Raw genomic sequence first — 27,919 nt, 5'->3', positions numbered from 1 at the left:
GTGTCAATTTAGGGGTCCTTAAAGTTTGATGACCACTGCATTTAATATTGTGCTAAGTCATTTCTGCAGCCTGCAGGTAGATGGCGTCACGGTTTGAAAGCTTCACACTGAGCTACGGACTTGATTAATTGAGTGAGCAGGCTGGACGAGGGAAACAACACTCGTGCTGCTCCTCCGTCAGTAGGAGCGCAGTTCATCTGGAGGAGAGCACTATGACAGAGTAGCTTTAAGCATGCTTGGACAATTCATGTAAATGGCGCCTGTCAAAAAGAAATTATATCAGCGGCTGCTGTTTTTTGCTGTTTTTCTTCCAGTGTCAGGTAAGGATTAATTTTCATTCATGTTTTTCTGTGGTTTTAAACCACTAACTGTGACTGTCCGCTGCGTGTTTAACAGTGGAGCTGCTCTTCCCTCTACCGGCCGGTTTAACTGGCGACCGTGTTAACTGGCGTTGTCCTAAAAGCCTGTAATTGTAATTTATTCCGTTTTAATTACATACTAATCTGTGCTTAACATCTAAGTTACGCTAACCATGTGTGTAAGTTAAATTGTTCTCAGAAGACTCATTCAGCTCTCATAACGTATTGTAATGTGAGAAAGTCACCAGTTAACACGGTCACCATTTAAACCTAGATGTGTCCTCCAACAGACGCTCATCACTCAATTGTCCGACTAACCAAATTAATAAATAACAAACATTAAGCGTGTCAGTTAACTTTGAAAGTGAAGCGTTTTCTGTTCAGCTAGGCCTGCAGCTAAGTTTGAAATAGTATCATCTAATTTAGCTAAAATAATATTTTCACCATTTACTTGACCAATTTAACATCTTCTGTCTGTTAGTTATTGAATAAAGCCTGTTATTGACAATATGTATGCAGGCTATCAATACAACCGCTGCGTGTCTAGCCAACCAATGATAAGAGATAACGATGTGAGCTTAGTATTTAGGATATTAAAGTGCAGATTTGAATTTATGTCATATTGAGGCTTAAAATGAGCAGAGCAGACAAGAGTGAAGTGACAGTATTTGTGTTGTAAAGTATTACAGAGTATTCAGCTACACTTTCTTCTGGTCATCTAACTGTGATGTTGAAATGATAAGCTTGTTTTAGTATTATGAGGGATGTAAACATTGCATTAAGTTAGACACTTCCTTTTTTCTTTCAGTTTTAAGTGAATAACCTGTAATGTTCTCAGTTGATATGTTGAATTATTTAGTTCCTCTCTCAACAAAGGTCACATTAACCAAACATTGCTGTAAAGTTTATGATTTGAGTTCAGTAAGAGGTTTTGGAACAACTATTTCACCTTCAGCTGGTGACTTTATGAGCCATAAGTAATTGGATTAAAGTGGAGTAGAAAGACTTTATGAAGCTGCAGTGTGATTAAAGCTACCATATAGTACAGTTGACCTTTTGCTGGCAGGTCTCCAAGTCTCTCAAGAGGGATATTTGACCTCAGTGGGACATTTTAATATGTACCACTCTTGTTTCCATTGGAGACTATAAACACTGCTAATATCCACTCAGAGGATACTGAACCACAGCATTCAGTTAGTATTATCACTAACTCCAGAAAAAACGCATGGAGATGGATTTGAAACTCTCCTTTAAATCAGTTTTAGTAAGCAGTTAAACAAGTGTGTAAATGCTTTAAATGCTTTACTGGACTCCTGTCAGTGCCACGCTCCTCTGCCCTGACAGAGGGCCCCATGCTGATAACCACCTTCACTCCTCATGATCTTTTCTTCTTTCTCCTCCTCTTTCCACAGGTGTTTTATGCTTTAGTGAGCTATTTTTCATCAAGGAGCCCCATGATGTCACTGTCTTGCGGAAAGAAGCTGTTATTTTGGACTGTCAGGCACATGGAGAGGCACCTATTGATGTCAGATGGCTCAAGAATGGAGTAAGAGTGGTGGAGAATGAACGGGTGTACACGCTCTCCAATGGCTCCCTTTATATTTCCGAGGTGGAGAGCAGAAGAGGAGACAAATCAGATGAAGGGTTCTATCAGTGCCTCGCTCAGAACAAATATGGAGCAATCCTGAGCCAGAAAGCCCGTCTTACAATCGCAAGTGAGTATCATGCTGGAATCACACTGGGAAAGTGACAGAGTGGAGGACAAGTGATGGTTTGTGAAAGTGATGGGTAACTGTACTCTTCATCAGGCAGTGTTAAATTCCTCGCACTTTGGTTTTCTACATTTCACTTGCTGAAATCACTGGATGAAATAAGGAGATTTGTATTCATTTGCATGGCTTATTTAATTAATTAATTAATCTTGCTGCACATTGTTGCATTCAGAGCAGCTTCGGTGATAGCCGTGGAGGAAGTGGGACTTCAAAGTTAGAGCCAAAAAAAGATAGTGTTTAGAAGGGGAACATGGCCATTGGTGTGTTAATGAAGGAGCAGCAGATTTTGAAAGGTTAGGAGCTGTCCGGGATACCGGCTCTCCAAAGCTAAAGAGCAGATGACCCCTATTCACAGGCCAGGGCTTTCATGTTATTGCTCCCTGATCGCTGGAGGAATTGTTCTTTTGGAATGCTTTCTCCCTCAATGCTGTGCGAGCTGGCTCGTATTTTAAGGGGGGGGGGGGAGGGGGGGGGGGTAGAGGAGCTTCAGGCAGAGTTGGTGTTTTGGGACCTTATCCCCTCCTCCTACCCACAGGCCATGCATCTTGCTGTGCCTCTTATGCAGAATGTATGTTAACCCTTTTATCCCTTCCTGCACTGCATTTGCAAGAAAACTTGTTTTTATAACATCCCATGCAGGATGGTGAAATTGAAATTTCTGTTAAATTTAATGAGGCAGAAATGAGATGTTTTGCATGACTTGTCCAGTGATTGTGATCCTTGTGCAGTAAAAGTGATGGTCACAGTTACTGTTTCCATGTAATTGTCCACAGTGGGGGATTCTTTTACTTTAAAGTCTATAAATTATCCACTGTGATCCATGCTGAGAAGATCCAAGCAGTTCTTGCTGTTGTTGTTGGCCTCCCTGAAGATTCATTCTGATCATTTGCTCTTTTTAATTGGATTAAAATACGATAAAATCCTAGAAAAGTAGTGGCTTCCTCTTGGACCAGTGAGTCAGCAACCGGTGTATATAAAAAAAGGGTTTTAAGGATGTTTCCAGCCAATGAATTTTAACCCTTTGCAACTTAATGAACACCTACAAGTATCTACACACCGTGCCCTCTGACAGTATTGAAGCAGTGATCCCAGTCTATGCTTAGTATTTGCTGGGCATAAAAAGTATAGTTTTATTAATTAATTGAGTAGTTTACCCGCTTTATACAGTTTGAAGTTAAGAGGTGATAAAGGATGCCAATAAGCTTTACTAGTTTGTTTTAAAATGGCACTTAGGCCTGCTTGAGGGTCTATCTGGAAGCTCATAAAATTTGCACATACCTGAGAAATGCTCAGTTGAAGGACACAGAGGTAACAGTGGGGGTTGTTGCGAGTGATGTGCACACACACATACGCACACACACACAAATGTGAATTGCTGTTTCCCAGTACTGCAGCCCTACCCAGAGTGTCTAAATGACCAAACTTTATTGCAGGCCTTGCCCGGTCAGTAGGGGCTAGAGGCTGTGCACAATTGTTTTATGCCTCACTACTCTGACCGGAGAGTGAAAAGCTTTTCACTCTGTCCGTTTTTGTCCACATTGCCCCCTGCGCTCACAAAAGAAAAGGGCTTCTTTTGGAGGCAATTATTTGTTCTGATATCGGTGGACAGAACAGCTGGACCTGCTCACTACTGCAAGGCTAATTACATTAATTGTTAAAGTTAAAGATCAGAAAGTTTACATTTTGATTGAAAAGTCAGGGTGGTTATTTTTTATTATACAGCTCTCTTGTCTCGCCTGTCTGTCGCACAAAGATTTTTGGGACATGTGTTCATTCTTTGATGCATTTAAACTAAAGGAAGACTCAAAGACTTTTGATCCAAGTTTTGTCTACAAAAATGGTTAGTGCAACATGTGGGGAGTGTCAGTGGCTCTTTCCCTGTTCAGTGTCCCTCTTTAAGATGTGAGTGAAGCTAAGAAGGAGGGAAACAGTGTTGTTTTGCCTTCAGTGTGGGAATGAAACACCCTGAGAATTTGTGGACCTGCTAGTTTAAACATTGTGGTGGTGATGGAGGGCAACCTTAAACATTTGGGTTGCTAAAGCACAAAGATGAGAAGAGATTCAGCCCTGATGAACTGGAATGTGACACATGAGCCTCATCGTGTGACTATTGTCAATAGACTTCAGATTGATGGGAATTTTAGGACCGAGATTACTTCCTGACTTGGCTCCTTCTCACACCATGTGATCTCAGGTACACAAGGCGTGAACATACAGAGGAAATGTTAGATTTCTCATCAGTTATGGCTCAGAAGTGACAACCCTGTTGGTATAAGTTGAGTACTGAGCGATGTGAAGGTTTACTTTTGCATTACATGTCCCTAGTTTAAGAAGATCATTGACCAGTTTGTTTTCACCATTTGACCCTTGATATTTTTAATGCTCATTTGTCTCCTGGCAGTTTGAGTGGAAAGGTGTGTGAACAGTTGAAATTGAAGACGTCTGGTCAACTTAGCAGAAAATAGATGCTTAGAATTGTGCTGGAGAATAGAGCACACTCAGCATTATGTAACATTATGTGTTGCATTGCCACTAATGTAGGGGACTGTGTTTAAGATTATTACTGCATATACTGCTGCAAAACATACCCTGTTGTCTTTTATTGTAGACATGATGTGATGGTAAGCTTAATGCCAGTGTGTGTCATCGCAGCTCGATTAATGAAAAGTAATTTAGTGAAGTGCTTGTTTTGTGGCGATCACTTAATTAGCAGAGCGTCCAGAGCTAGCTGTTTTAGGGATGCACCGATCCGACTCTTTCTGTCTAGATTCCACATCAGATCTGTCAATGCCGAGTACAGATCTGACAGCAGTTTGAACTTTTTCCCTAATTTACAGTCTGTGTAATCTGCGTTGTGAATCAGTAGCCTACCATGACTGAATGAATGTCACTGGTGGTGGAAACACTTAATTATGGCTTTGTCATCATGACATTTATGAAGAAACTGTATTTGATGTGGATTGGTCACGACATGAGGCTGATACTGATCTATTGGATAGGCTTTGTGCATCCCTAATTTGTATCACCAGTAGCTTCGTTGTCATCGTCCACTGGAAACTCTGGAAAGAAGACCAAAAAAAACCCTTTAGACGTTTTCCAACCTAAACTGCATGAAGAGTAGAAGTGATACTTTCAAGACTGATTTAGCTAGTTATTGTCAACATATTCTGTATATTTTAAGCATAATGAGTACGGCTGTAATTATTATACTTTAAGTGTAGGTGCTTTAATGGCAGCCCAGATTACAGGTGAGGCGTGCTTGTTTCTATCTGTTGTAGGAAGTTGGCCATCCTCACAAATGTTGATGTTGTTTATTGTCATTTAAAGCCGAGAGCATGAGGAGCTTTAAAGGAGGTATTTGAATAAGCTGCCTCTGTTCACTGACAAAGTTTATTTTACCTCACTGGTGTGTCCATATGCATGCAGGTCAGGACCGCAGCATTATTTCAAGTTGCTAAGGAATGCATCTGACTTGCACCGGCTCGGCACAATTAGAAACTCCAATAAGACGAAAGCAAACTTCGCCCGGTGTGAGCTGTGGCGTGAATGAATGAAATGCCCCTTAAGTGAGAGCCTGGAATCTTGTTTTTCTCCTCCACTCAACACGAAAGGTTACCATGGTTCCCCTGAACGGCAGGCCCAGAGGTCAAAGGTTTCTTTAAACTGCTCAATAGATGGAGGGAGGTGAGACGGAGCACAGGACCTAAATCTTTCTTACAATAATTCTGGATGCTCTGCTGTTTTTACCAGTTGCTGCATTAGTCATCAGTGATTCTGTTTCCATTTCACGAGGATCTTTCTCCGTCTCTTAAATTATCACACTCATGTTTATTTTGTTATCTGTAGTCAACGTATATTTCGAATATGCTGCAACAAAGAATAAAGTTGTTGTTGCAAACAGAGTGCAGCTATTTACAGATTGACTTCTTTAACTCTGTGTTCTGATATGGTGATTAAAGACAATGAAGTCACTGTCTGTGGTGAGTGGAGGTTTGCTTGTTGAATGATTGGAAAATGTTTCAGCAAAGATAAGGGAATGGAGGAGGGGATGAATGCCTCCTAACACCGTTCCCCCATTGCCCGGTGCTTTCAGAGGTCAAGCTGCTCATGGGAATAGCTCTTTGTTTAGCCCGGCCAGTGGTCACTTGACTGTCCTGCAGCCTGTGAGGAGCTGCAGCACATCTGCCAACCAGCACGTGATTGATCTGTGGGCTTTTTTGGCTTTGCATTCTTCTTCTTCTTCTTGTTTATCAGTGCCCTTTATTTCCCCTCCCAGAGCCTTTCATTAATGTTCACCGGGGTCACTGAACGTTGTTAAGGACTCATCACTCAATTAGTGGCCTGTTTCAGTAGGATGTTTGGACTTATTTTCACAAGAACATGACGCATAACTAGAGTACATTTAAATCTTCTCACTGGTGTTTCAGGGACTTATTTCAGCCAGAGGTTTTTTATTTGACCCTGGGGGATGGGTAGAGTTGAGGATGTTTGGGGCAGCATGATCGCCATCCACATAGCGAAGCAACTGCACTCAAACAGACCCTGACATACACAGTTTTGGTTATGAGAAGGCCCATGATTGACTTTAGATGTGACTGTGTGGGATAAAAAACAAAAAGAAGCTAAATTATTTCATTATTAAAATCACTGTCTTTAATCCATCCCAGCTTTGCTACTTTGTTCTGGAAAAGTGTTTAAGTGACTCCAGACTCATTTCCTGCATTTGTATTTTGCAAAACAGCACACATTTTAATCGTATCTTGTCCTGACACTTTATAGGCACAGAGGATGTATTTTACACAATGTGTTTTTGCTCACATGAATAAAAATGACACATTTCAGGCAGGATATCAAATGTTCATTTGGCAGAATCTGGTGTACTTTGTTTGAAATGAGGCTATCCAAAACAAAACAAAACAACATATCACAAGATGTGTCTTTTTTAATAATATAAATTAGTGGGGGCTGATCAGATTGAGCTCACCAACACCACAAATAAACAAATGTGAGAATGAGGTTAATAACAGCATTTAAGATTGTTGTAGAGCGATTAATACCTGTTGAAACAATATTTGGAAAGCATGAGTTATAGCGCAGCACTGTTTGGAAAGAGAGTTTACACATAGCAGTTTACATGCAGGTATGAGTTCTGGCTGAGAGACTGACCACAGTAACCAGAGGAGCGAAGGCTGAACTAATTCCTGGTATTTGTAAGGGAACCTTTGTTTGGGTCTGACCTGTCCACTGACCTTCGGTTTGTTGAGCTGCCGGCATTAGCAGGCCCATCTGTTCCCAGCTGAAGTGAAGCAAGTCCAGCTTTATGCCTCTGGTTCAGGTTGAACTGTAGCGTGAACATACTGAATGTACTAATACTGATGCTATAGATTGATCATTTCTGTGAATGTAAGCTCACTAAACAAGAAGGCTGTGAGGACAGTCTTACTAGACTTTGAGAGAGAAAGGGACAATCATCACAATCCATCTAACATTAACTTGGCACAATGTTTTGCAGCAGCCAGACTGTTTTATTTGTTGTAATTGCAGCAACTTGCAAATGTCAGTGATACAACAGAAAAAAATAATTGTATTAAAATATTATTACAAACAAGCATTTAAAAGCCTTTAAAAGCTTGAGGAGGATCTGAGTGATTTCTCTACAGTGCAGGGCAGCACATAGCAGCAGTTCTGGTCAGGGGTGGTCATGCAGGGCTTCTGCCTGAGTTGAGTGCTAGGCAGGATTTGTGGGGGTCAGAGGTGAGAGGTGAGATTGCTGGGAAGGGCAGATGGTCGACAGTGTTTCTTCCTGCTTTTGGGGAATAGGCTGAGGTATTTATTCTGTGTTTGAGTTGCCTAAAATATACGACAAACAAGGCCAAAAGTTTTATATTACTATAGTTTGGTGGAAGAAAGGGGGGGAAAAAACACTGTTCATTGTAAAAGTTAATTTTCCGCAGTGAGAGCAGATGTCTGAATGAGTAAATGCAGATAACAAAAGTAAATCACAACCATCTCGATGTGCTTTGCCTTGATAATTTCAGCCACACATTAAATGCCCCTTGGCAAACATCATCACTCAACGCTGAAGGTCAGCATCCTATTTTCAGCCGGGAGTGCTCTTACCAATGCTTGACGAACCCTAGCAGATATAGATTTTCCACCTTGTCTTAGTAGTTTATCAATAATCAATGATTATCCTGCTGTTTGTCAATCCCGCATCATTTGCCTGAATGGAAAAGCAAAGTAGAGAGGCAGAAGATCAGAGCTGCTCATCTCTCATGCCCTGCAGTCATATCACTTCAGCATATTAATGGCATTTTTGTAAGAGGCTGCGTTAACACGGGGGGTTGGGGTGTGGGAAGGGGGGGGGGGGGCTCTCTTGCGTCTGTCTTCACATCAAACAGCCATAGTGGAGCTTACAACAGAAGAGGGGTAACAGCTCAGGACTAATTTGATTAAAGGTGTCAGTGGTGAAAGGAGATGATACTGACAACAGTTTGCCTCTCGTCCAAGAGGAGTGACATTGGACATGTAGCAGAGTTTCCCCTTGCAGTCAAGAAAACAGCATCCATGTACTTAATAGACAGACTCATTCCATTTTATACTGATATCAGATACAATGACCGAATAATGACAATAAACAGAAATTGGACAAACAGCTATTAAAAAACAACAGCTATCAAACAACAAGTTAATCAGTTATAACTTATCGACAATTAACTTAAAATAATCTCCATATCCAAATGAATCTTCTATAATTTCATCTCAATGACTGAAACAATCGTCTTCTCCGTGGCCAAAGTGAGGAGGTCTCGTCGGCTTGATTCTGCGACGCAGTGCTGTCAGTTGTGCAGAAGTCGTGATTGACTGGATGTTTATTCTGCAGTCAGAGCTCTCCTGCTGTTTAGCACCACAACACCTGGCAACACTGCTTACATGCAGCCATCCATCACGGCCCTCATAGCTGCTCTACTGTGTGTTTATGACAATGTAGGGCTTTCCTGGAGACTTTTCTCGAAAGCAAAGGTTACCGTTTTACGCTTTCCTTTTCTAGATTTCTGTTTTCATGTCGGATTTTGTGGATGGATTTTTAGAAAAATACTGAAACCCAGGTTGTCTTCAACTGGAAAACTAATTCAGTGCAAATAATAGGGCCTGACAACGTGTGAGTCAGGGCGCACTCACACTAGGGCCAGTTGTTCCGTACCGTGCTGAAGCACGGATGTCCCCCCTCCCCTGTCCCCCGCTGGCCCGCACTCACATTACCTGTACTCAAGCACGGTTACCTCCGACACATTGCGCAAAAACATATTGACAGTTTACTCTCATAAAACATGCACAGGTGTGTGTTCGCGTGCTGTGAGCCGGGAAAACACAACACAGCCGATCAATTAACACAACGCATTATGATTAAAAAGTGCAAGCTTGTTCTTCTGAGTCATGCCTGTGTAGTATGCAGTACTAGATATTTGTGTAAAAAACACTCTAATAAAAGCAGACGTCCTGATTCAACTCTTGACGCCAGTAAAAGTAAGACTTAGCTTAATGACTAGAAGTCGCCAAATGACTTACTTTAACGAATTTCGTTAGTTTATATAATGCAGATTTGTAAAATATTACTTTTATGAGGGTCACAGTCACAGACAATAAACTTACCATTTCATAATTGTGGTAGCAGCGGTGCAGCAGATGTAATGAAGTCCACGCAGCACGCTGGATGCAAACTAATATTTAGCCTATAGCCTATTCATTATAATGTCGATGGACATAAATTGAGTTCTTTTGCCTTAATAATGATACAATAATACACAAAAAATGGTCGGATTGGGAACCCAATGTCTCGACGTTGCATTTAGTGTTGCACTAAATGACCAGGGCTCAGCTAGTGTTGCCTTTTAAAAAAATCGTCAATTTCCCGGGATTCCCTGGAAAATTGGCTTCTTTTCCAGGGATTTAAAATGTCTTATTTTCGGGGAAAATATTAATCCCTAGTGTGCATGCGTGACCAAGTGTACCGTGCCTAAGCACACCTCTTCCAAGCGTACCGTACCAGGGAAGTGTACCGTACTCAAGCATGGTACACTTGCACTCACACTAGCCAAATAATCCGGATTTTAGGGGGCAAACGTGCTTGGGCACGGTATGATTGCCTAGTGTGAATGTTTTACCTTTTTTGGGTTTGTTTTTTTCCATTTTTGTTTTGTGAAATTATTCCCCCTTTAATAGTATTTATTCATACATAGTGGGATATTAGATTAAAAAGTTGTCTATATATTTTGTTTATTTCATGTTTACCTGAAGAAATATTTAAGCCAGCTGATTAATTAGGTTATCATTTGTCCACATTAATGTTTTCTACGTGTGGGTCTGAATGTGTGGGTTTCATAGTATAATCCATTGGGATGTTTTTCTCACTTTGACTACCTGTCAGATGTGGTTTCAACTTGATGCCCCTCTTCCTGCTTCTTCCTGTTTCTTCTTTGTTGAGTGGCGATGGCTCGCTGCGACAGAAAAAGCTTGGGATGTGTGCACGGAGGTCAAAGAGCATCTCAGTGTGTTTGTTTACCCGTTACTTAAGAGTTTCATCCTGAACAACGACAGCAGCTTGAGACAGACTCACTGAAATCAGAAATAAAGTCATCTGGTTGAATCTACAGAGTTATTCAACTTTTATATTTCTGGTCCATTGAATAAATCTATTGATTAGACCATCTCTATGCGCTGGATGATATTTTATAAGAATGTATTTATGCTTACTGTATGTTTTGGTAATCACAGTATTTGCTCTCAATCACGAACAGGAGTGCAATTGATTTCTTTTAACAAATGATTGACCTCAGGCTTTGCAGCTTTTTGAGCACAGAGGGGGATGGTGCAGCAGTGGGTGACCTTAATGACTTTTACGGCCCAGGAGGAACCACTGTTAAAGAGAGCATTTATTAACCAAAAGGGTTAAAAACAACTTAAATTATTACGCATGCTCTTATTATGCTGGATGTTTGGTTCACTATAAAGGGCCTTATTGTAATTCACATTGGGTTTAGTGTGCTTGCTGCTCAGCTGGTGGCTGACAACAGCTCAGTGTCAGTTTCAGGGAAACCCTATCCACGCAGGATGTAGCTGTTCCACTCCAGTCATCACCTTCCTGCAGCACTCAGCAGGTCTGTAGCTTTAGGTAATAAGCATCTCTGTTTTCTGACATCCACTGGACCTGACTGAGATGTATGGATATCTGAAATAGATCAATATGTTTGGAAAGGGAAAGAGTCAGTAATAGATAACAATATAACCATTCTTTAGATTGCTCCTGTCTAAAACAGCCACAAACACTCTACACTATGTTTATAAAATATTTTCATAGTATCGATATCTGTGTTTTGAGTTGTTAAGTGAAAAACAACACCAGCTTCCACATCAAAGTGAAGTGTTTAATTGACTATCTAAAACGTTTTTGTCAACTGACTAATTGTTGAATTGACTAATAGTTTAAAAATAGTTGAATAGCTGAAAAAACATTAGAAATGTTAATACAATACCAGTAACACAGAACAGAAAACATTCACAATTGTTCACACATGAAAAGTATTAAAGTTTTTTGTTGCTTGTTCTGCAGGTATCTCCTCTTTTTCAATCCAGCCAACGTCTATTGTGGTGACTGAAGGCTCAGTCGCCAGGTTTTCCTGCAAAATCAGTGCACACCCTCCTCCCATCATCACTTGGGAGTTAAATCGGGTCACATTACCTCTCACCACTGAAAGGTATACACTCTTGTTGTCTCCAGTTTAACTCCATGGTATTTCTTTTTCACACAATTTTTTTTTTCTTAAGTGGAAATGAATCTGAGACAGTTGAAATATTTAATTTGTGACTCTCCTTATTGTTGGTGTAAGCTTGGTTAAATCTGTGTGTCTCTGTCCTCCAGAATCACAGTCCTGCCCAGTGGTGTTCTTCAGATCCATGGGGTTCAGCGGGCAGATGCTGGGAATTACCGTTGCATCACCACCAACATTGCCAGCCGTCGTCGCAGCACGGAGGCCTCCCTCACTGTCACCCCAGGTGTGTTAGCAACTCTCTTAGCAACTGTACTCTCTCTAAAGGGCACCAACATAATTTAGCATTAGTAAACGTACATTGAAAATTAGAAACTGCCAAAATGTTGTCATCTATGAAAAGAAAGATGTGATGAGATGTGATGAATTTTCCAAAAACACTTTTATGAAAGAAATATTAAAACCAATACTGCAATATCACAGTAAAGTAACTGATTTATGTTTGTCAAGCAGCTTCAGACTTCTAGTTAATTTATAGCTTGACATTTGTTGGTCACATCAAACCACTTGCACTAAAGCTGCCTTCCTCCCCCTCTTCCTCGCTCTCACTTCAGCTCCCAATCCCCAGCTTCCCCAGAGGCCACGCATCATCGCCGGGCCACAGAACATTTCAGTGTCACTGCACCAGAGTGCCATCCTGGAGTGCATGGCCACAGGCAATCCCCGACCTATCATCTCCTGGAGCCGAGCAGACAGCAAGTCTATTGATGTTTACAACACCAAAGTGTTGGGAAATGGTAACCTCATTATCACAGACATCAAGCCCCAGCATGGAGGAGTCTATATGTGCAGAGCCACCACTCCTGGCACAAGAAACTACACTGTGTCCTCAGCAAATGTAACTGTGCTAGGTAAAGATATAAAGAAGTTTTGCTCTATATATTCTTTTTTGTATTAATAAATAGTTTTTTGCTGGGTCATTAAATTATCCTTTGAAAAACCTCTGATAAGTATTTCTCATTGTTCTTCCAAAGCACCGCCATCCCTGGTGGAGTGGCCAGAGAGCCTGACCCGTCCACGTGCTGGCACTGCTCGCTTTGTGTGCCAAGCTGAAGGAGTTCCAACACCTCAGATCACTTGGTTCAAGAACGGAGAGAGGGTTCATTCAAATGGCCGCATCAAGATGTACAACAGGTAGCGTTATCTTCATTCATCCATAAATCCTTTTTTTCCCTGATGAATCTGAAAGTGTTTGCATCTGTATGCCCTCAGGTAATGAAACAGGAACCGTAACTTTTTTTAACAGTCTTTGTTGGCCAATTTAAAACGAGTTAAATAAATAATTTACTACAATCCCTACAGTAGAAGGGAAATTGAATAATTTACAACAGTGCAAATGGGGTTTTAGTTGGTTTCCCTATAATTTGCTCCTGGCCCTTATTCAACTGTCAGTGCTTGTTGAAGGTAATTATAGACTCGCTACAACCCGGTAAAGGAGCCTCAGGATGAAGCAATCTTTAGTATACTCTATATCTGTGTGTGTGTCCCACAGCAAACTGGTCATCAACCAGATCATCCCTGAGGATGATGCCATCTATCAGTGCCAGGTAGAAAATGAGCAGGGATCCGTCCTCTCCGTGGCGAGGCTCATTGTGGTGATGTCAGAGGACCGGCCAAGCGCTCCCAGGAATATCCGGGCCGACACTGTGTCGAGCTCCGCCATCCTTCTAGCCTGGGAAAGGCCTCTTTATAATGCGGATAAAGTTATTGCTTACTCAGTGCACTACATGAAAGCTGAAGGTGAGTGGTGTAAAAACAAGTGAGAACAGAAATCTTTTTTTTGTCTGCAGTGGACAGAAACTTTGCTATTTAGAAACTTAAATTCTTCTTCTTTAGGAAGCATAATGAGGGAGCTGACCATGTATTGTCGATGCTATGTTGGTGGGCAGAGGTCAAGGGAAGAAAAAAACAAAATACTCCCAAAATAAAGAACAGCAGCGTTTTCTTGACAAACAGGAATAGTCTTCTATAGAGCCCAGTGTTGTGGAGTTTCAAGATGCAGGGGCCCTTCTTTTGGCTGGTAAAATGAAGGATGCAGACAAAACTATTCACAAGGGTTGTAGTGTGGCAGCAGAAAAGCCTTTTAGCCTTTCAGCTCTCCTGGGAACACTTCTGCTATTGACAGCAAGAGTCATACTCAAACAATGCGACATTTCAGAAACAAAATTTAGTTTGTTCATTCAAGCACCACACTTAATTATAAAGCCACTGACTTCCATTGGGGAAGTGAAATGTACATAATTCAACTGGAAAAAAGGAGCACCTGCTGCATTTTGTTGGGGATAAGTAGTTCAAAATAAAAATAAAAAGTTGAACAAATTCTCTCTGCTTTAGTCTTGGAAAACTGGCATCTGTCAAAGGTTTTCCGCACTTGATTTAGATTTAGGGACACAATCTTCTTGGCTGCAGTCACAGAGAGTGGCTGTTCTTTGACATTGACAGAGTATCAAACAGTACACTCTGCACCTGAGGGTGCAGAGAGACGTTGGGCACTAAATGGAAGCTCTAATGAAAGGAGGAACTAATTAGCCTTTGTGTTGAAGTGTCCAAAAGTGTATATTCTGTGAGGGCAGTGGGAGGGTGTGAACTGGAAAGGAAGGCAGACTCTGTTACACTTTTCAGGAGAGCTTACTGAGGCATTCAGACTGTGAAGAAAGCTTTTTTTTTGGTTTACTCTCAAGTACCTTGTTCACCAGGTCATAATTCAGACCAGGTAGTTTTTTTCCCAGAACACAAATACATCTATCGTGTGACTTTGCTAAGCTGCACTAATTAAATAACTTGAAACTATCAATTCCTTCAAACTGTTGCTGAATTTTGTTCCTGTGTGAATCGTGTGAAACTTCATAACAAAATGAGACCTGGTACATTGTCCATTTCTATTTTTATGTCTTAACGTGGATAAAAATGGACATGAACTGTATCTGCACAGCTGTTAAAAAAGCTTTTTTTTTCTTCGATGGACCAGATGATGAATTTTAGTCCCCCACTTTTTAAAATTAAATACAAATAAGGATGTAGTTGAGACGGGACAGGTTGCCTTTTTAGTAAAAGAAGTAGTTACTCACCACAAAATACTGCTGATTTGGTTTATTTTGGTATCAAATATTGTGTCTATTATAACTTCCTTTACGACCTTGTTATTTGTCCAGGATTAAACAACGAGGAATATCAAGTTGTCATTGGAAATGATACAACTCGCTATATTATTGATGACCTGGAGCCAGCTCGCAACTACACCTTCTACGTTGTGGCCTACATGCCCATGGGAGCCAGTCGCATGTCGGACCACATGTTCCAGCACACGCTCGAGGATGGTGAGGCTTACACATAGTGAAAGTCAGAAATGATAAGTCCAGAGTAAAAAGGAGAAACAGTGCTAATATTGATCTGAAAGCAAACTGTTAGACTCTGGTGTTACTCCAGTGGGAACTCAGAGTCTTTTGTTTACAGGATGTTTCACTGCAGTGTATGAGCTCTGTTGTTGACATAAAGAGACAATCACATTATTTTTGTGCACAGTGTATATATGGATGTGTGTTTGATTTAGCGTGTGTCTACCAATATGCACACAAGCTCGTGTGAATGTATCGGTGTCTGTTTGTATTAATGCCCCAGAGTGTTTTTGAATACCAGGCAAACCTCATTTGCTCACGGTCTTGGCCTGCGGGTCAAAGGCTGCTGTGTGTGTGTGTTCTACATGACCGAAGTTATTAAATGATATTACATAGACTTTTGTGCATGTAGGGCAAGCTTGATGTCGCCTTAATAAGGCACCCTGGTGAAGATAATGTAATCTAAATCAAATGAGGAAGTAATTCAACTAAGAAAATACCCGATAACTCAAGATTGACTCATCATGACATTTGTATAAATGTCCTGCCCATTCATTTCCAACATGGCCCACACAATAGCCTAATACAGTCAGCTACGGTATAGGTGGATGACAAAACTGTATTTAGAAAAAAATGTAGTATGTTACAAATCTGAAGCATTATTGGGAGAAAATAAATGTGCACAGAGGACATTTTATCTTTATGTAGATTATTATCAAAAAATATTCTGCAGGGATCTGGTTTTGTTTAGAAAAAATGTTTTCGAAGTTGTAGTTACAGGATTTTGTTCTTCAGGTTTCTCTATTCCTCTATTGACAAACCCACAAAGAGGATAACACTTACAAGCATTGAGGTTGACTTTTCTCTTTTCTTTGGCTCAGGGATGTGTTTGTTTTTTTCAATGCATGATCTCGTGGGTTGTTCATCTTAGTTTTACTATGTAATAAAGAAATTATGTCTGATTTATCCTTCCTGTCTTGTCCGTCCACAGTTCCTCTCCGTGCTCCTGAGCTCAGCCTCACCAGCCGCAGCCCTACGGACATCCAGGTCTCGTGGCAGCCCCTCCCAGACAAGCTGAGTCGTGGTCATGTTTCTGCCTACCGTTTATCCTATCGCACCAGCGCTGAGAGCACAGTCTCACAGTTAGAGCTACCTGGAGAGAAGACACAGCATCTACTGGAAAACCTGCAGCCTGACATTATCTACCTCGTGCGTATTGTTGCTGCCACCAGTATTGGGTGGGGTGAGCAATCCGCCTGGACCTCCCACCGCACCCCAAAGGCATCCAGCGCTCGAGGTACAACGCTATGAAGAGCGGTCTTCATAATCTCTGAAACAGCAGTTTATAACAAAAAAGATGAAGTCACAATGTGTTAGCTTTTTGTTTTTCTTTTTTGTTTGTTTGTTCTGTTTAAACCGTGAGACATGGAGAAGAGAAGAGCTTGCGCTAATAATCTTGTTAAGGCATTGCGTTTGTTACTCTGCGACCTTTGCCCTGCACTGTCTGTAACATTGGAAGGGTTTCAGTCATGGGTCATAAAGGGAGCAACTCAGGCCTCCGGGTGGGAAAGAGTATATGGCTGTTTAGAGCTACATCTGAAGCTTCAGGGTGGGGGAGGGGAAAGTTCGATTTTCCTGCCCATCTCTTTTGCCCTCTGTGTCCTGTTTAAGCTTGGACAGGAGTCTTCTATCGGCAAACTTAATTCCTAAAATACAAAATGTGTGAAATCGGCTGTCAGTGTGCTTGTCTGTGGTCTGTATTGAGTGTGAAACAGCTGGTAGAGCATCAGATGGTAGTTTCACTTTTCAAACAAAATCTCCTGGTCAGGAGCCTCTTCTGTTCATCACTTAAACACTGGAAACAGCTTGTTGAAGATATTTCAGTCTTCTAAGAATAAGTAACTGTTCTCCAAAAGGCTTCAGTCATATGATACACAAAGCAGAATAATGGGTGGTTTTGTTTTTATGCCCTGCTCCTGAGAAGTCTGTGATCACTGCTTCTTTTACTGAAGGATTATTATCCATCTCTGATTGTCATCATCAATACAAAACCTTTCTCTGACTCTTTTCTCTTTACAGTTCCTCTGGCGCCTGAGCTGCATCTGGAGCCTTTAAACTGCACCACTATTTTAGCACGCTGGCAGTTGGCACCCAGGAACTCGGCCAGCGTGCAAGGATACCGACTTTTCTACCATGAAGAGACCCAGTCTGAGAACGCCCCCATTCAGCTGCGTGCCTCGGATCATACACACACCATTGGAGGCCTTGGTGAGTTAGACTGCATTTACACTAAATCCAACAACGGGGCTCTACGACGCAGGGGGCTTTAATGGTGGGGTGTGTTGTTTGAGGTACTGGTGAGACAATGAAGTACATTCCAGGAAGTCATGTTAGAATTATAAATGAATGCATTTAAGAACTTATCAGAAGCCTAAACACCTTGCAGCGGACAGGATTTTACAACTCTAGAAAGTTTTCACAGCAGCAACAGTTGTATCTTTTGTTGCAATGATCACAAGGTAAACAGCTGAATGTTCACATTACAAAGTAATCCACCAACAGATGTGCGCTTGCATGTATGTGATTGACTACAGTAGCATGATGTTGGGATGTGCTTCGTTTTTTTGCTGAGCTGTGAGCGCTTCCCACTCCCACATCACAAATACACTGCCCCTATTCAAATCAATGGGAGGACTGACGTTTTTCACACATTGCTGAATTTTGTGTTAATGCAGCGTTATACTTTATAAATGGCTTTCCTAGCATAACTGATTACGTTTAATATGCTGGTGACACATTTGATTAAAACCAGCAACATCTATTGACAGCCAAACTCATGAGAGATTAATTGGCTTAAGTCTTGTCATGTGTCCAGCAGAGGTTCATTAGGCGTGGAATAGAACAGCGCCACATCCCACTTCCATGACCTCCCAACCTCTGCAGGATTTCAGTGTGTGTGTCTTCTCAGCAGCTGCTGGATGGTGTTTAAGGCATATCACAGCTCTTTCAGCCTTTAGGTCAGATTTATTTCGGCTTTTTTTTTCTTTGAGAAAGGAAAGAGGTCTCAGGCCAATGCACTGGACAACTGACCATCTGTGGCCAGAGGGGGTCAACCAGGTGGCCAGCAGCTGACTTGTAAATCAGGAAGTTTGAACAGGATCAGAAAGAAAAAGAGAAAGACAAGGATGCACTATACATTACTATAGGTTTAATCTCTAACTGCTGCAGACTTTTAATCTACTTTTTTGGTTTGAGATACTTTTGGTGCCAATGCTACCATACATATAACACCCTACTTGTCTATTTACTACTGATAATATTGACATCGGTTTTAATGGAGACTTTTAAAAAATTACACAACACAATAAGTAAAGCAAAGTCAAATTAAGCAAAATATGAAAATATGAAGCCATATTAGGAGGTAATAATATCTCGAGTTTTTGACAGAAAAAAGTTACTGAGAAAATATCTCGAGTTTCAGTGTCATTTCTGTTTTTATTGATTCAATTTTGTTTTTTATTGATGTGTATTAATATTGAGAGGAATGCAGTTTTAAAAGTCACTTGAGTGTTTTTCCCTTCACTCTTGCTTCATTAGAATGATTTGAATATTGAATAATTTTTAATTGAAATACTTGACTAATAAATATTAAACCTCTCACTCTGTGAAATTAGTGACATCAAAAATAGAGCTGAAGCTAAATAAAAAGAATGATCTTTTTGTTCCTCTTTGATAAAGGAGTTTTGCAGGGCTGTGTTTTGAAGAGAGGGGAGCTGTTTTGTGGAGGCAGATTTATTATGTGTTTTATGACTGCTTTGAGCAGTGTTGCTGGAGGAGCATTGACATCAAAGACTCTCATTGTGTTTGGCTTTGAGAGCCACAAAGATAGTTTATTAGCCAAGACTTAAAGGAAATGCAGCCTCTCACCAACTGAGCTGTAGGCCAAACAATGAGGGTGTCTTGTGAGCACACTATCTTGCAGTTCTGAGATTTCTTTCTCTTGAATTAGCTGCAGCACCATGCATGAGGAGCGAGGTGTAAAATGTAGCATCTGGCTTCCTGTGTAGCAACACATCCTGTAGCAGAGAAAACCCTGCTGGGCCATGTGGGATCTGACGTAATGGCTTTTAAGCTTTTACCAATTATTACTTCCTTTTTCCAGACATCTTGCTGTTATTAAAGGAGCACTATTACTCATGGGTATGCACATTTATTCATCTAACAGAATTCATACAATGCAGTTTCAAAGGGCTTTACATACAAACATTTAAAGGGGATTGAAAACTAACTTTAAACGCCTGAATTGAAGGGCAGGTATACTACAGAAGGTAAGATTAAAGGGTTTCAAGCCTACTTTTACAGAGTTGGGACACACCTTAAATCATCTGGTAAACAATTTCACATATTTGTGTATTATTATGTGAATACATTTTAAGGAGTTTTAAATTAACTATTGGACTATATAATTGTGAACAAATACAGTAATTGTCTCAGCTTAGCTTATCACAGCTACAGTAACAATATTGAAATTTACTCACAAATGAGCACATGACCTGAGTTGATTGACTTTGGTTTATTTTGGTTACATGCCATTACATTTATGAGCAGGAACATGTTAATGCTGTGAAATCATCAGTTTGTAATTTACGTATATGTTGCTTTGATCTTGGTATAAATTATTTTTCATTTAAGGTTAACAAAGCTCTAATTTAAGTAGCCACATTTTGTGTCCACGACAACCAAATGCTGCGTGTTGATTTTCCTCGGCAGGCGATCTTTGCAAATTAAATCTGCTCGCACTGTAAATGGCATTTCCTATAATCTCTGTGCTGTTGTACACACCAGCCATCCTCTTTGTTGCCAATAACATTGATTTCCGAACAATCAGCTGTGACAAAACTGGATCCTGCTGAGTACAGCTCCAGGAGTACTTGTTCTACTCTGGCTGTTAAATTATCACTTACGGTCCAAATGATTGAAAGCACACCCTGAGAGAAAGGATTGTGTCTCAGAGGCTCCAGTTGGGTATAAATGACAGTGATGTGACCTTTCATCGTTTGTGTATTCTCTTCTTGGCCCATGAGAAGAATATGTAGTGGTATTTGGGGCTTAAATACCTCTCATACCTGTTGGCACCAGGCAGCGCTGTGAGCACAACTGTAGATTTATCTCACAGCTGCAGGCCGTCCTGTATGTTGTCCATTCCTTTGATTAAACTCAAGTTAAGTGCGGTTGGTGTAGAAACTAGATTTGTATTCTGGCCATCATTTAAAAGGTCATTTTGTTCTTACTTCCCTGTGTGTGTCTCTGTGTTGATTTGTGAGAGAGGGGGAGGAGAGAGAGAGAGATGATAGATGCTGGTGTGCGGGTTCATGTGGGAGTTGACATTTATGGCCCCTGTTCAGGCCTGGCTTGCTTAGGCCTGGGGGGCCTTTTGCAGGGCAGAACAAAACTTCAGGGGCCAACAGGATCTGCATTTTGGCTGTAAAAAAAGGGAGGGGGGGTGACCACAAATGGCTCAAATATGCCCTTTAATACAAGCAGCATCATTTATGGGAGTAAGACTATGTGAGATTTATCCCAGTGGGAAGGACAGGAAAATGTTCACTCGAGGAATGTCCACTGAAGCAGAGGACAGCACAGAATATAATCTGTAGTAATGCAGCCACTTTTATATTTATAACTCTTTATGAGTTATTACTGAAACAATTAGTTCAACTGAATTTATCAGTCAATTGACAGAAAGTTAATCAGCATCAATTTTGATGATTGATTTATCCTTCTGGAAATTAAATTGACATAAATACCAACTATTCATTGGTTCCAGCTGCTTTTTTATACTGTCAATTGAATATCTTTGGGTTTGTGTCTGCTGGTCAGACCTCTCCAGACGTCAACTTGTGATTGGTATTTGTCACTGTTCTTGATGTTGCATAGATTAAAAAACCAAGCATTAAATTCACAGCAGATGATTTAAGTCACATGATGTTTTGATGTGCGTGAGTGAAGTTCAGACCCGTGTGCAGGGTTTTTGTTATCAGAGAGACATGTCATCACCTGGCATTTTATTTTAACTCTTGGCGTTTCCCTGTTTTTCCACTCACTTCCTCTGCTTGACCCTCCCCCTTCACAGAGAGCCTTAAGCCCCTCCTTGTGCAGGATTTAGCTTGCCCAGATTCCATGTCAAAGGTCGTGGCCCAGATGTCACAGCTTCCCCCTCTCAGAGCTCCTCTCTCGCATAATTATGGAAGGCCCATTGTATTATGGGGCTGGTTAGAGGTGTGTACTATATACTTGTCTTTAGAGGTGGCCTAACAAACTTTGCAGAAACTCTAGATAACAACATATTGTTATCTATTCTTTGCATCAATAATAGAAATATATGAAGAAAAGTTACTTAATTTCGTTCATCATCTCTCTGCTCAGTCTTTGCATACATTTTAAACATTTATCTACTACTGAGGGTTTTTTTTTCTCAGAAATATATGATCCAGTTTATCTTGGTGGTATCACACTTCTCTAATTTTTTTAAATTGTCATTGCGAAAAGCCATGAGGTGCAGGCAGTGAGAATCCCTAAGCAAAAAAAAAAAAAAGAGGCTCATCTCATATTCCTCACCCATGACCTCAGATTCTTTCAGAGTTTTATCTCAGCCTGACCTGCTGGCCCTGGACTGGCTCCAGTGAAACTCCTCAGGGCTGCATGGGAGTGCAAGTAGCTTGACTCCACCCCTCCTAAACTTCTCTACCTCACAAATTCGTCTCCTGTGGTCCGATCCTGCTTCTCTCGAGGCCCTAATTGTCTCATAGCATGATACAGAGGTGTGCTGTTTCCTGGAGAATAGGCTGTACTGTAATATTGATGAGGGTAAAGATTGATTTTGTGTTAAGTTGTGTTTTTATATTTGGGCTTTATTATACACCTCTCACTTATCTAAAACTTATCTAAAACTTTCTGACTGACTTTAAAACTTTTCGTAAGAGATCCATGTGCTTTCATTTTTACGATTTTTAAGAGTTGACTGATATTAGTTGCAATATTTATATTGAATGCAGCATCTAATTTGGACCTTGATCATTATACTTTTGAGGGTGAAAGGGACATTTGGTCAGATGGCTTTTGTCCAGAGTGGTCATCAGGGTCACTGAAGCCTGCAACTGCTGTTGACCATCACCAATGTCCCTCCCAGGGGATTTTGTCCGTCGATTTAGCCCCCAGAGCCTGAGCCTGAATAGGAGGGTCCACTGACCAGCAGGCCTGACTGGGACTGAAGAAGGGGGCCTTCTCAAAGGACTCAGGGTGACAGGGTGATGGATAGTCGAGCTCGTCTGTTCTGCTGCCGCAGAAACTGACCAAAGCATTTGCACCGCTGAGCATCTGTACTGCCTTACCTCTCGTTCCCACCACACCATCAAACCCCAATACCTCACTGACCCCACACCCACATAGTCCAGGTCTCGTTCATGTCAAGCTTCCTGTTGGTGGAAGGGATCACAATGTCATCTGTACTGGTGTTAGGGCAGAGTGACGGTGAGCAGAAATCTCTTTGCGTGCACATAGATTGATCTACTTTGTGTGTGTTTCATTTATCTCTGATATGATTGATTTAGACGTTTTGGTTTGTTTCTTTTTCTAAATCTAGACCCAAGGAAGAAATACCACGTGAAACTTCTGGCTTATAACTTTGTTGGAGATGGCTACCAAGCAGATCAGACCATCAGCACCCCAGGATGTGTCTGTAAGTCCCATAAAACACTTTAAGGCACAATGGCGTTTCTTCTGTTTACCCTAAGTGGGAAAAATAACATCATTATCAATGTATTTCTAAGCTGTTCGAGATCGCCTGGTGCCCCCTCCACCACCTCCACACAATGTTATCGCCAAGACCAACAGTTCTACCGCTGTGTTTCTGCACTGGGGCCGACCAGCTTTCACCTCCAGCAATTCAGTCAACTACACCGTCCGCTGCAACCCCGTCGGCCTGCAGAACGCCTCCCTGGTGCTCTACCTGCAGACGTGAGAAATTATCCTTAATACATGGCAACTTATCTTATAATGCAGCATTAATCTGATTTTTTGTCTATTTGTCTGCAGAACTCCACAACAAGCTGAAAATTACTCATACATTTGACACAAAATGGCTTCATGAAGTTGTGCCTGTTTACCAATTCAGTTGACACAGAATCACATTTCTGATCACTTGATGAACTGTAATATTGATTAGTGCAGATTTTAATATATCTGTAGAGGCTGCTGCATGTTACTTTGAAAATGATCAAAACAAAACCAAACGTAACGCATGTAATCAGTTTTCTTTGCAGCATGGTTGGTTGACAGCCATTTGACGTTTCAGCAACAGTTGATTATCAAAGACTACAGTCAGCTGTGTTATTTACAACACTTAACACTCAGTGTAACAACATAGATTCCTACCCCAAACTTGTTGGGGAAAGTTTACAGCTCACCAGCAACTCTTTGTTGTTTCTTTTCCCCTCACTGCCAGCACGACTCCATATCACCATCTGCTGGGCAAGAATTGTTATTAAGGGGACAATTCTCAAAAAAAACTATGACACATAATAAGAGAATGAGTGGTCAAATTAAAATATTTTAAGAGACTGAGAGGCTGTATTTTTTAGGTGTCAAATGTTTCATTAGTGTAAAATACACAACAAATATTTCACTGATCATGAGGAAATGTACATAGTTTTAGTGAACTGGCCCTTTAAACTTCTTTCTTTGTTTTTAATTCTTTCATCTACAGGAATGTGCAGAGCCTTCTTGTGCAAGATCTTGAACCCAATACCAAGTATGAGTTTGCCATTCGCCTTCATATTGACCAGCTGTCGAGCCCCTGGAGCCCTGTGGTGTATCAGAGCACTTTCCCTGAAGGTGAGCGCAAAAAAACATTTCAGTTAGTATGAATTAGTAAGGATGTGTCTCACTGTAGGGGAAAATGATATTTTGTCTTTACAAATTGTTTGATTTTCAACTTTAAAGCTCCTCACAGTCATGAAAAGACACCTTGTATTGTCCATGATATTTTATTTGACTTTGTTGTTTTTATCCGTCCTCTCACAGCTCCCACGCTGCCTCCTTCTAATGTAAAAGTGACTCTGATCGAGGAAGACACGGCACTGGTTTCATGGAAGCCCCCGGAGGAACCCAACTTTGCTGTTACACGTTACACGATCCTGTATGCCTCCAGAAACGCCTGGCTCGCCGGGGAATGGCAAGTGCTGCAAAAAGAAGGTAAGGAGGAGTGTGTATACAGGTGTGCAGGAAGGGGAAGGGGGTCCATTCACAAAGACTTCCTCCTGTCCCAGACAAATGGTCTATTGGATATCAGTAACTTATTTCATCCTCTGATCCATGTCTGTCCGTTTGTGATCCCTGAATGGTGCTCAGACAGGTCAAGCTCACTTCTTTTTTTTCTCTTACTGATAAGAGACCAGTTAAGACCTTTAATGTGATTACAGCAAAGACTTTGATTTAATCTTCTTGTTGACCTTATTCACACAAAGGTCCTTTTAACCATATCTATATATAAATACAGCTCATAAGTGAGCTAGTGTTTGGTACTGAGATGTGCGCCACAAATAGACAAATATAATTATCATTTCAGAGATTCCTCTGAATTCGTAACAATCAAGCACTGAATGTGTTTAGTCCAGACTTATGATGTTTTATCACTCTGTTGGCATCTGGACCTGTTTTTCTCGACAGATTCCCATTTGAACAACCAAGACCCACAAGGATATCATTAATTATGGAAATGTGTTTAATCGCAGCATTAACTGCAAGACTTTTTGTGTGAAGATGTAAATGTGTCCTTTAAAGCAATATTCAGTTTCCTGCAAAGTTGTCAATAGAACAAAAATCATGTTGCAGAGTTTTTATGTTAGTTGTGTGGATAAATAGTAATATTTGTATATGTTTTTTAGTTAATCTAGAAAGTATAAAGTTCTTATGGATAATTCAGTCAAAATAAATACAAAATGTAAAACATCCAGCTGTTGTATCTGGTCTCTGGACAGCGTAGGTGACCTCAGGAAACACAATAAAGACACACAATTCCTCCTTTGCCACTGGTGAAGGGTTCAAAAGTGAAGCCGTTCACAAAGCCCCTCCAGCCCAGCCCCCTATCACCTCAAACTGAACACCTACCCCCCCTTCAGTTTCTGTTGGGACCCTGGTGGTGGTGTGGAGACTGGGTGGTACTGGGTAAGGGAATGTGTAGGGCCCTTTTCTCATTTTGTTACAAATATTTGTGAGTTTTAGGTTGATTACATAATGTGTCCTTATGATCACTTTGAATCGAAGTAGATTTTGGCAAAATAATCTTAACTCTAGGTCCACTTAATAGCTTTTCCAGAGCTTTTATCCACATTTCACAGTCTTCATCAGTGCATGGACTTCACTTAGTTCTCATCACATGACCCAAGTATTAAATGGAAGTATGGATTCAATTGAAAGCTCTGGAAAAAAAGCTAGTAAGTGAATATTGAGTTATCGCTACTATTTCCAAGATCAAAAATAGACTTCGTAATGACATTTTGAATATTTTTGGGTACTGTCACATTTGGTTTCACAGACGTGTATTTATAAAGAGTAGAAAAAGGCAATTTGTCCTCCAATCAATGCTGAGAGTCTGCACTTAAAACAAAATTTCACTGTCAAATTGCAAGATTTGTATGAAGAAGTTTTGTGAACATAAAAGAAAAACTTTGTTGTTTTCAGTGTTGATACATGAGGTCATGTATCAACAATGATAAGGCTAACACCAGTAAATATCTTTAGAAAGATGGAAAAACTTAGCAATGAGCAGTTAAACACTAGAGTTGAATCTCACTGACAGGGAGCATCACCATGGCCCTACTGGAGAACCTGAAGCCTGAACAGATGTACTTTGTGAAAGTCTCTGCATCCAACAACATGGGCGACGGGCCATTTTCTCAAACGGTGGAGCTGACAATACGAGCGGATCACGCTTCTGGTCTTGATCCCCGGCTCTCCCGTGGCTCCGCTCACTCCACAGGTCAGACACACAAACATCATTCTGACAGAATCACTCCATATCTTTCAGACTTGACATCTTTTCTACAGGGGATCGCCGGAATAATCTAACATTTTCTGGTGCTTCACAGTCTTTTCTGATGGTTTCTACCACCTAGACCAGAAGTCAATGACGGGGATCACTGTGGGAGTCTGCATCGCGTTTATCTGCATCATCATCTGCGCTTTCATTATCGTCTGCAGAGGCAAAAACAGGTACTTAGTGTGTGACAGAAACGGGGGCAACCGTACCTGAGTTTCCTTGAGTATTCTCCGCCTGTGGTGACATCACTTTTGTTTCCCTGCAGGAAATCTTCAGCTGTTAAAATGTACAGGGAAGGAATGAGCACACCTGCATCGGCTGCAGGACATCCAGGCTCCGAGGGACAAGCTGAGAGCGCTGATGTTACTGTGCCCATGATGAGTCAAAACCATTTCATTGATGCCAAGGTGCTGAACGCTGAGTACAGCATGTTACACTGTTATGAAAGTCCTAGAAAAGCTTTGGAGAGTTGTGAAATAGTATTATTCAACTTTTTAAAACAATTACATTTAAAATAATAGAAATGATAGTTGGAAATCCTTCAACATTACAATACAATAATATTAGACAGTGTTACAGTCATGGTAATTTGATATCAGAATTATTTAATTAATTAATTAATTGTCAACAAAGTCTGTGGACCCTGATATAAGTTCATCAGCACAACATAACATGCAATTGTAATAAAATATGATTAAAATCACTGTTAATCATATACATTTTACAGAGAAACACATATTTGACATCACATCTTACAAATTACAGTACTGTCAGGATTGGATGGCTTTTCATACTTAGAAAGGTTTTTTTTTTTCTTGTAGGGTGGATCAAATCTCATAATCAACTCTCTTGGTCCTGTTAAGCCCAACCCAGAGAGGAAGAATACATGGTTTTCCTTCAGCAGTAACAGGAATAAGGACAGTAAAACATTACAGGTAAGATTGAAAATGAGTCCTGCCTGTTGAATTTTCATCTGCAGTTTATAGTTTGATTTGATTGTCTTTTTAAAAAAAAAAATCCCTACAATCCATTGTTCTATGTTTATAAATAACAAAAGACTCTCTTTACCTGAGTTGAGCCTCTCAGACTGCATGCACATCCTGCCTTTAACACTCAGACTTACTGCAGCAACGTCTTTTCTGTGCTGCAGAATATGAGACACGGCAGTGCCTGCTTCCAACCAGTCACCACTGCGCTGACCTACGAAGAGGAGCTGTCCATCTCTCCAGACCAGCCCTCCACCCTGCAGTCTCTGCTAGGGCGTCCCGGAGACTCAGAAGGTTCTTCCAGCAGCGAGGGTAGCCATGCGACCGGCGACTCAGGCCGTTACTCTCACGACGAGACAGAGATGACCAACCTGTCGTCCAGTCCCAGCAGCCGCCTGCCGTCTCTGTCAGCAGAGGACAGCGGAGGCTCGGATTGCAGCAGTCCTGTTGAAGAGAAAAGCGAGTGGACGGAGAAAAGTCCGACTGATCTGAAGTTTGTGGAGTCTGTCGAGAATGGCTGCTGTCAACATGAAGCCTAGAGC

The 27,919-nt window shown here is 41.0% G+C and overlaps 1 protein-coding gene across 1 annotated transcript; it reads left to right on the top strand.

Annotated features, from left to right (window-relative positions):
- The first annotated feature begins 253 nt into the window (after window positions 1–253).
- On the top strand, window positions 254–27,916 carry prtga (protogenin homolog a (Gallus gallus)). Its single transcript, XM_062428693.1, has 19 exons — window positions 254–320; window positions 1,772–2,074; window positions 11,742–11,886; window positions 12,051–12,184; window positions 12,513–12,809; window positions 12,933–13,092; window positions 13,451–13,698; window positions 15,111–15,275; window positions 16,285–16,590; window positions 17,373–17,561; window positions 22,936–23,031; window positions 23,123–23,309; window positions 24,058–24,185; window positions 24,375–24,545; window positions 26,152–26,331; window positions 26,441–26,564; window positions 26,657–26,798; window positions 27,213–27,326; window positions 27,542–27,916. Exons 1-19 carry the CDS (start codon window positions 254–256, stop codon window positions 27,914–27,916), a joined length of 3,531 nt encoding a protein of 1,176 aa, XP_062284677.1.
- Window positions 27,917–27,919: the final 3 nt, after the last annotated feature.

Source organism: Scomber scombrus, chromosome 1 (genome assembly GCF_963691925.1).
Source record: "Scomber scombrus chromosome 1, fScoSco1.1, whole genome shotgun sequence".
Classification (NCBI taxonomy): domain Eukaryota; kingdom Metazoa; phylum Chordata; class Actinopteri; order Scombriformes; family Scombridae; genus Scomber; species Scomber scombrus.
Note: the sequence above shows the minus strand (reverse complement) of the source record. Positions and strands in the feature narration are given on the sequence as shown.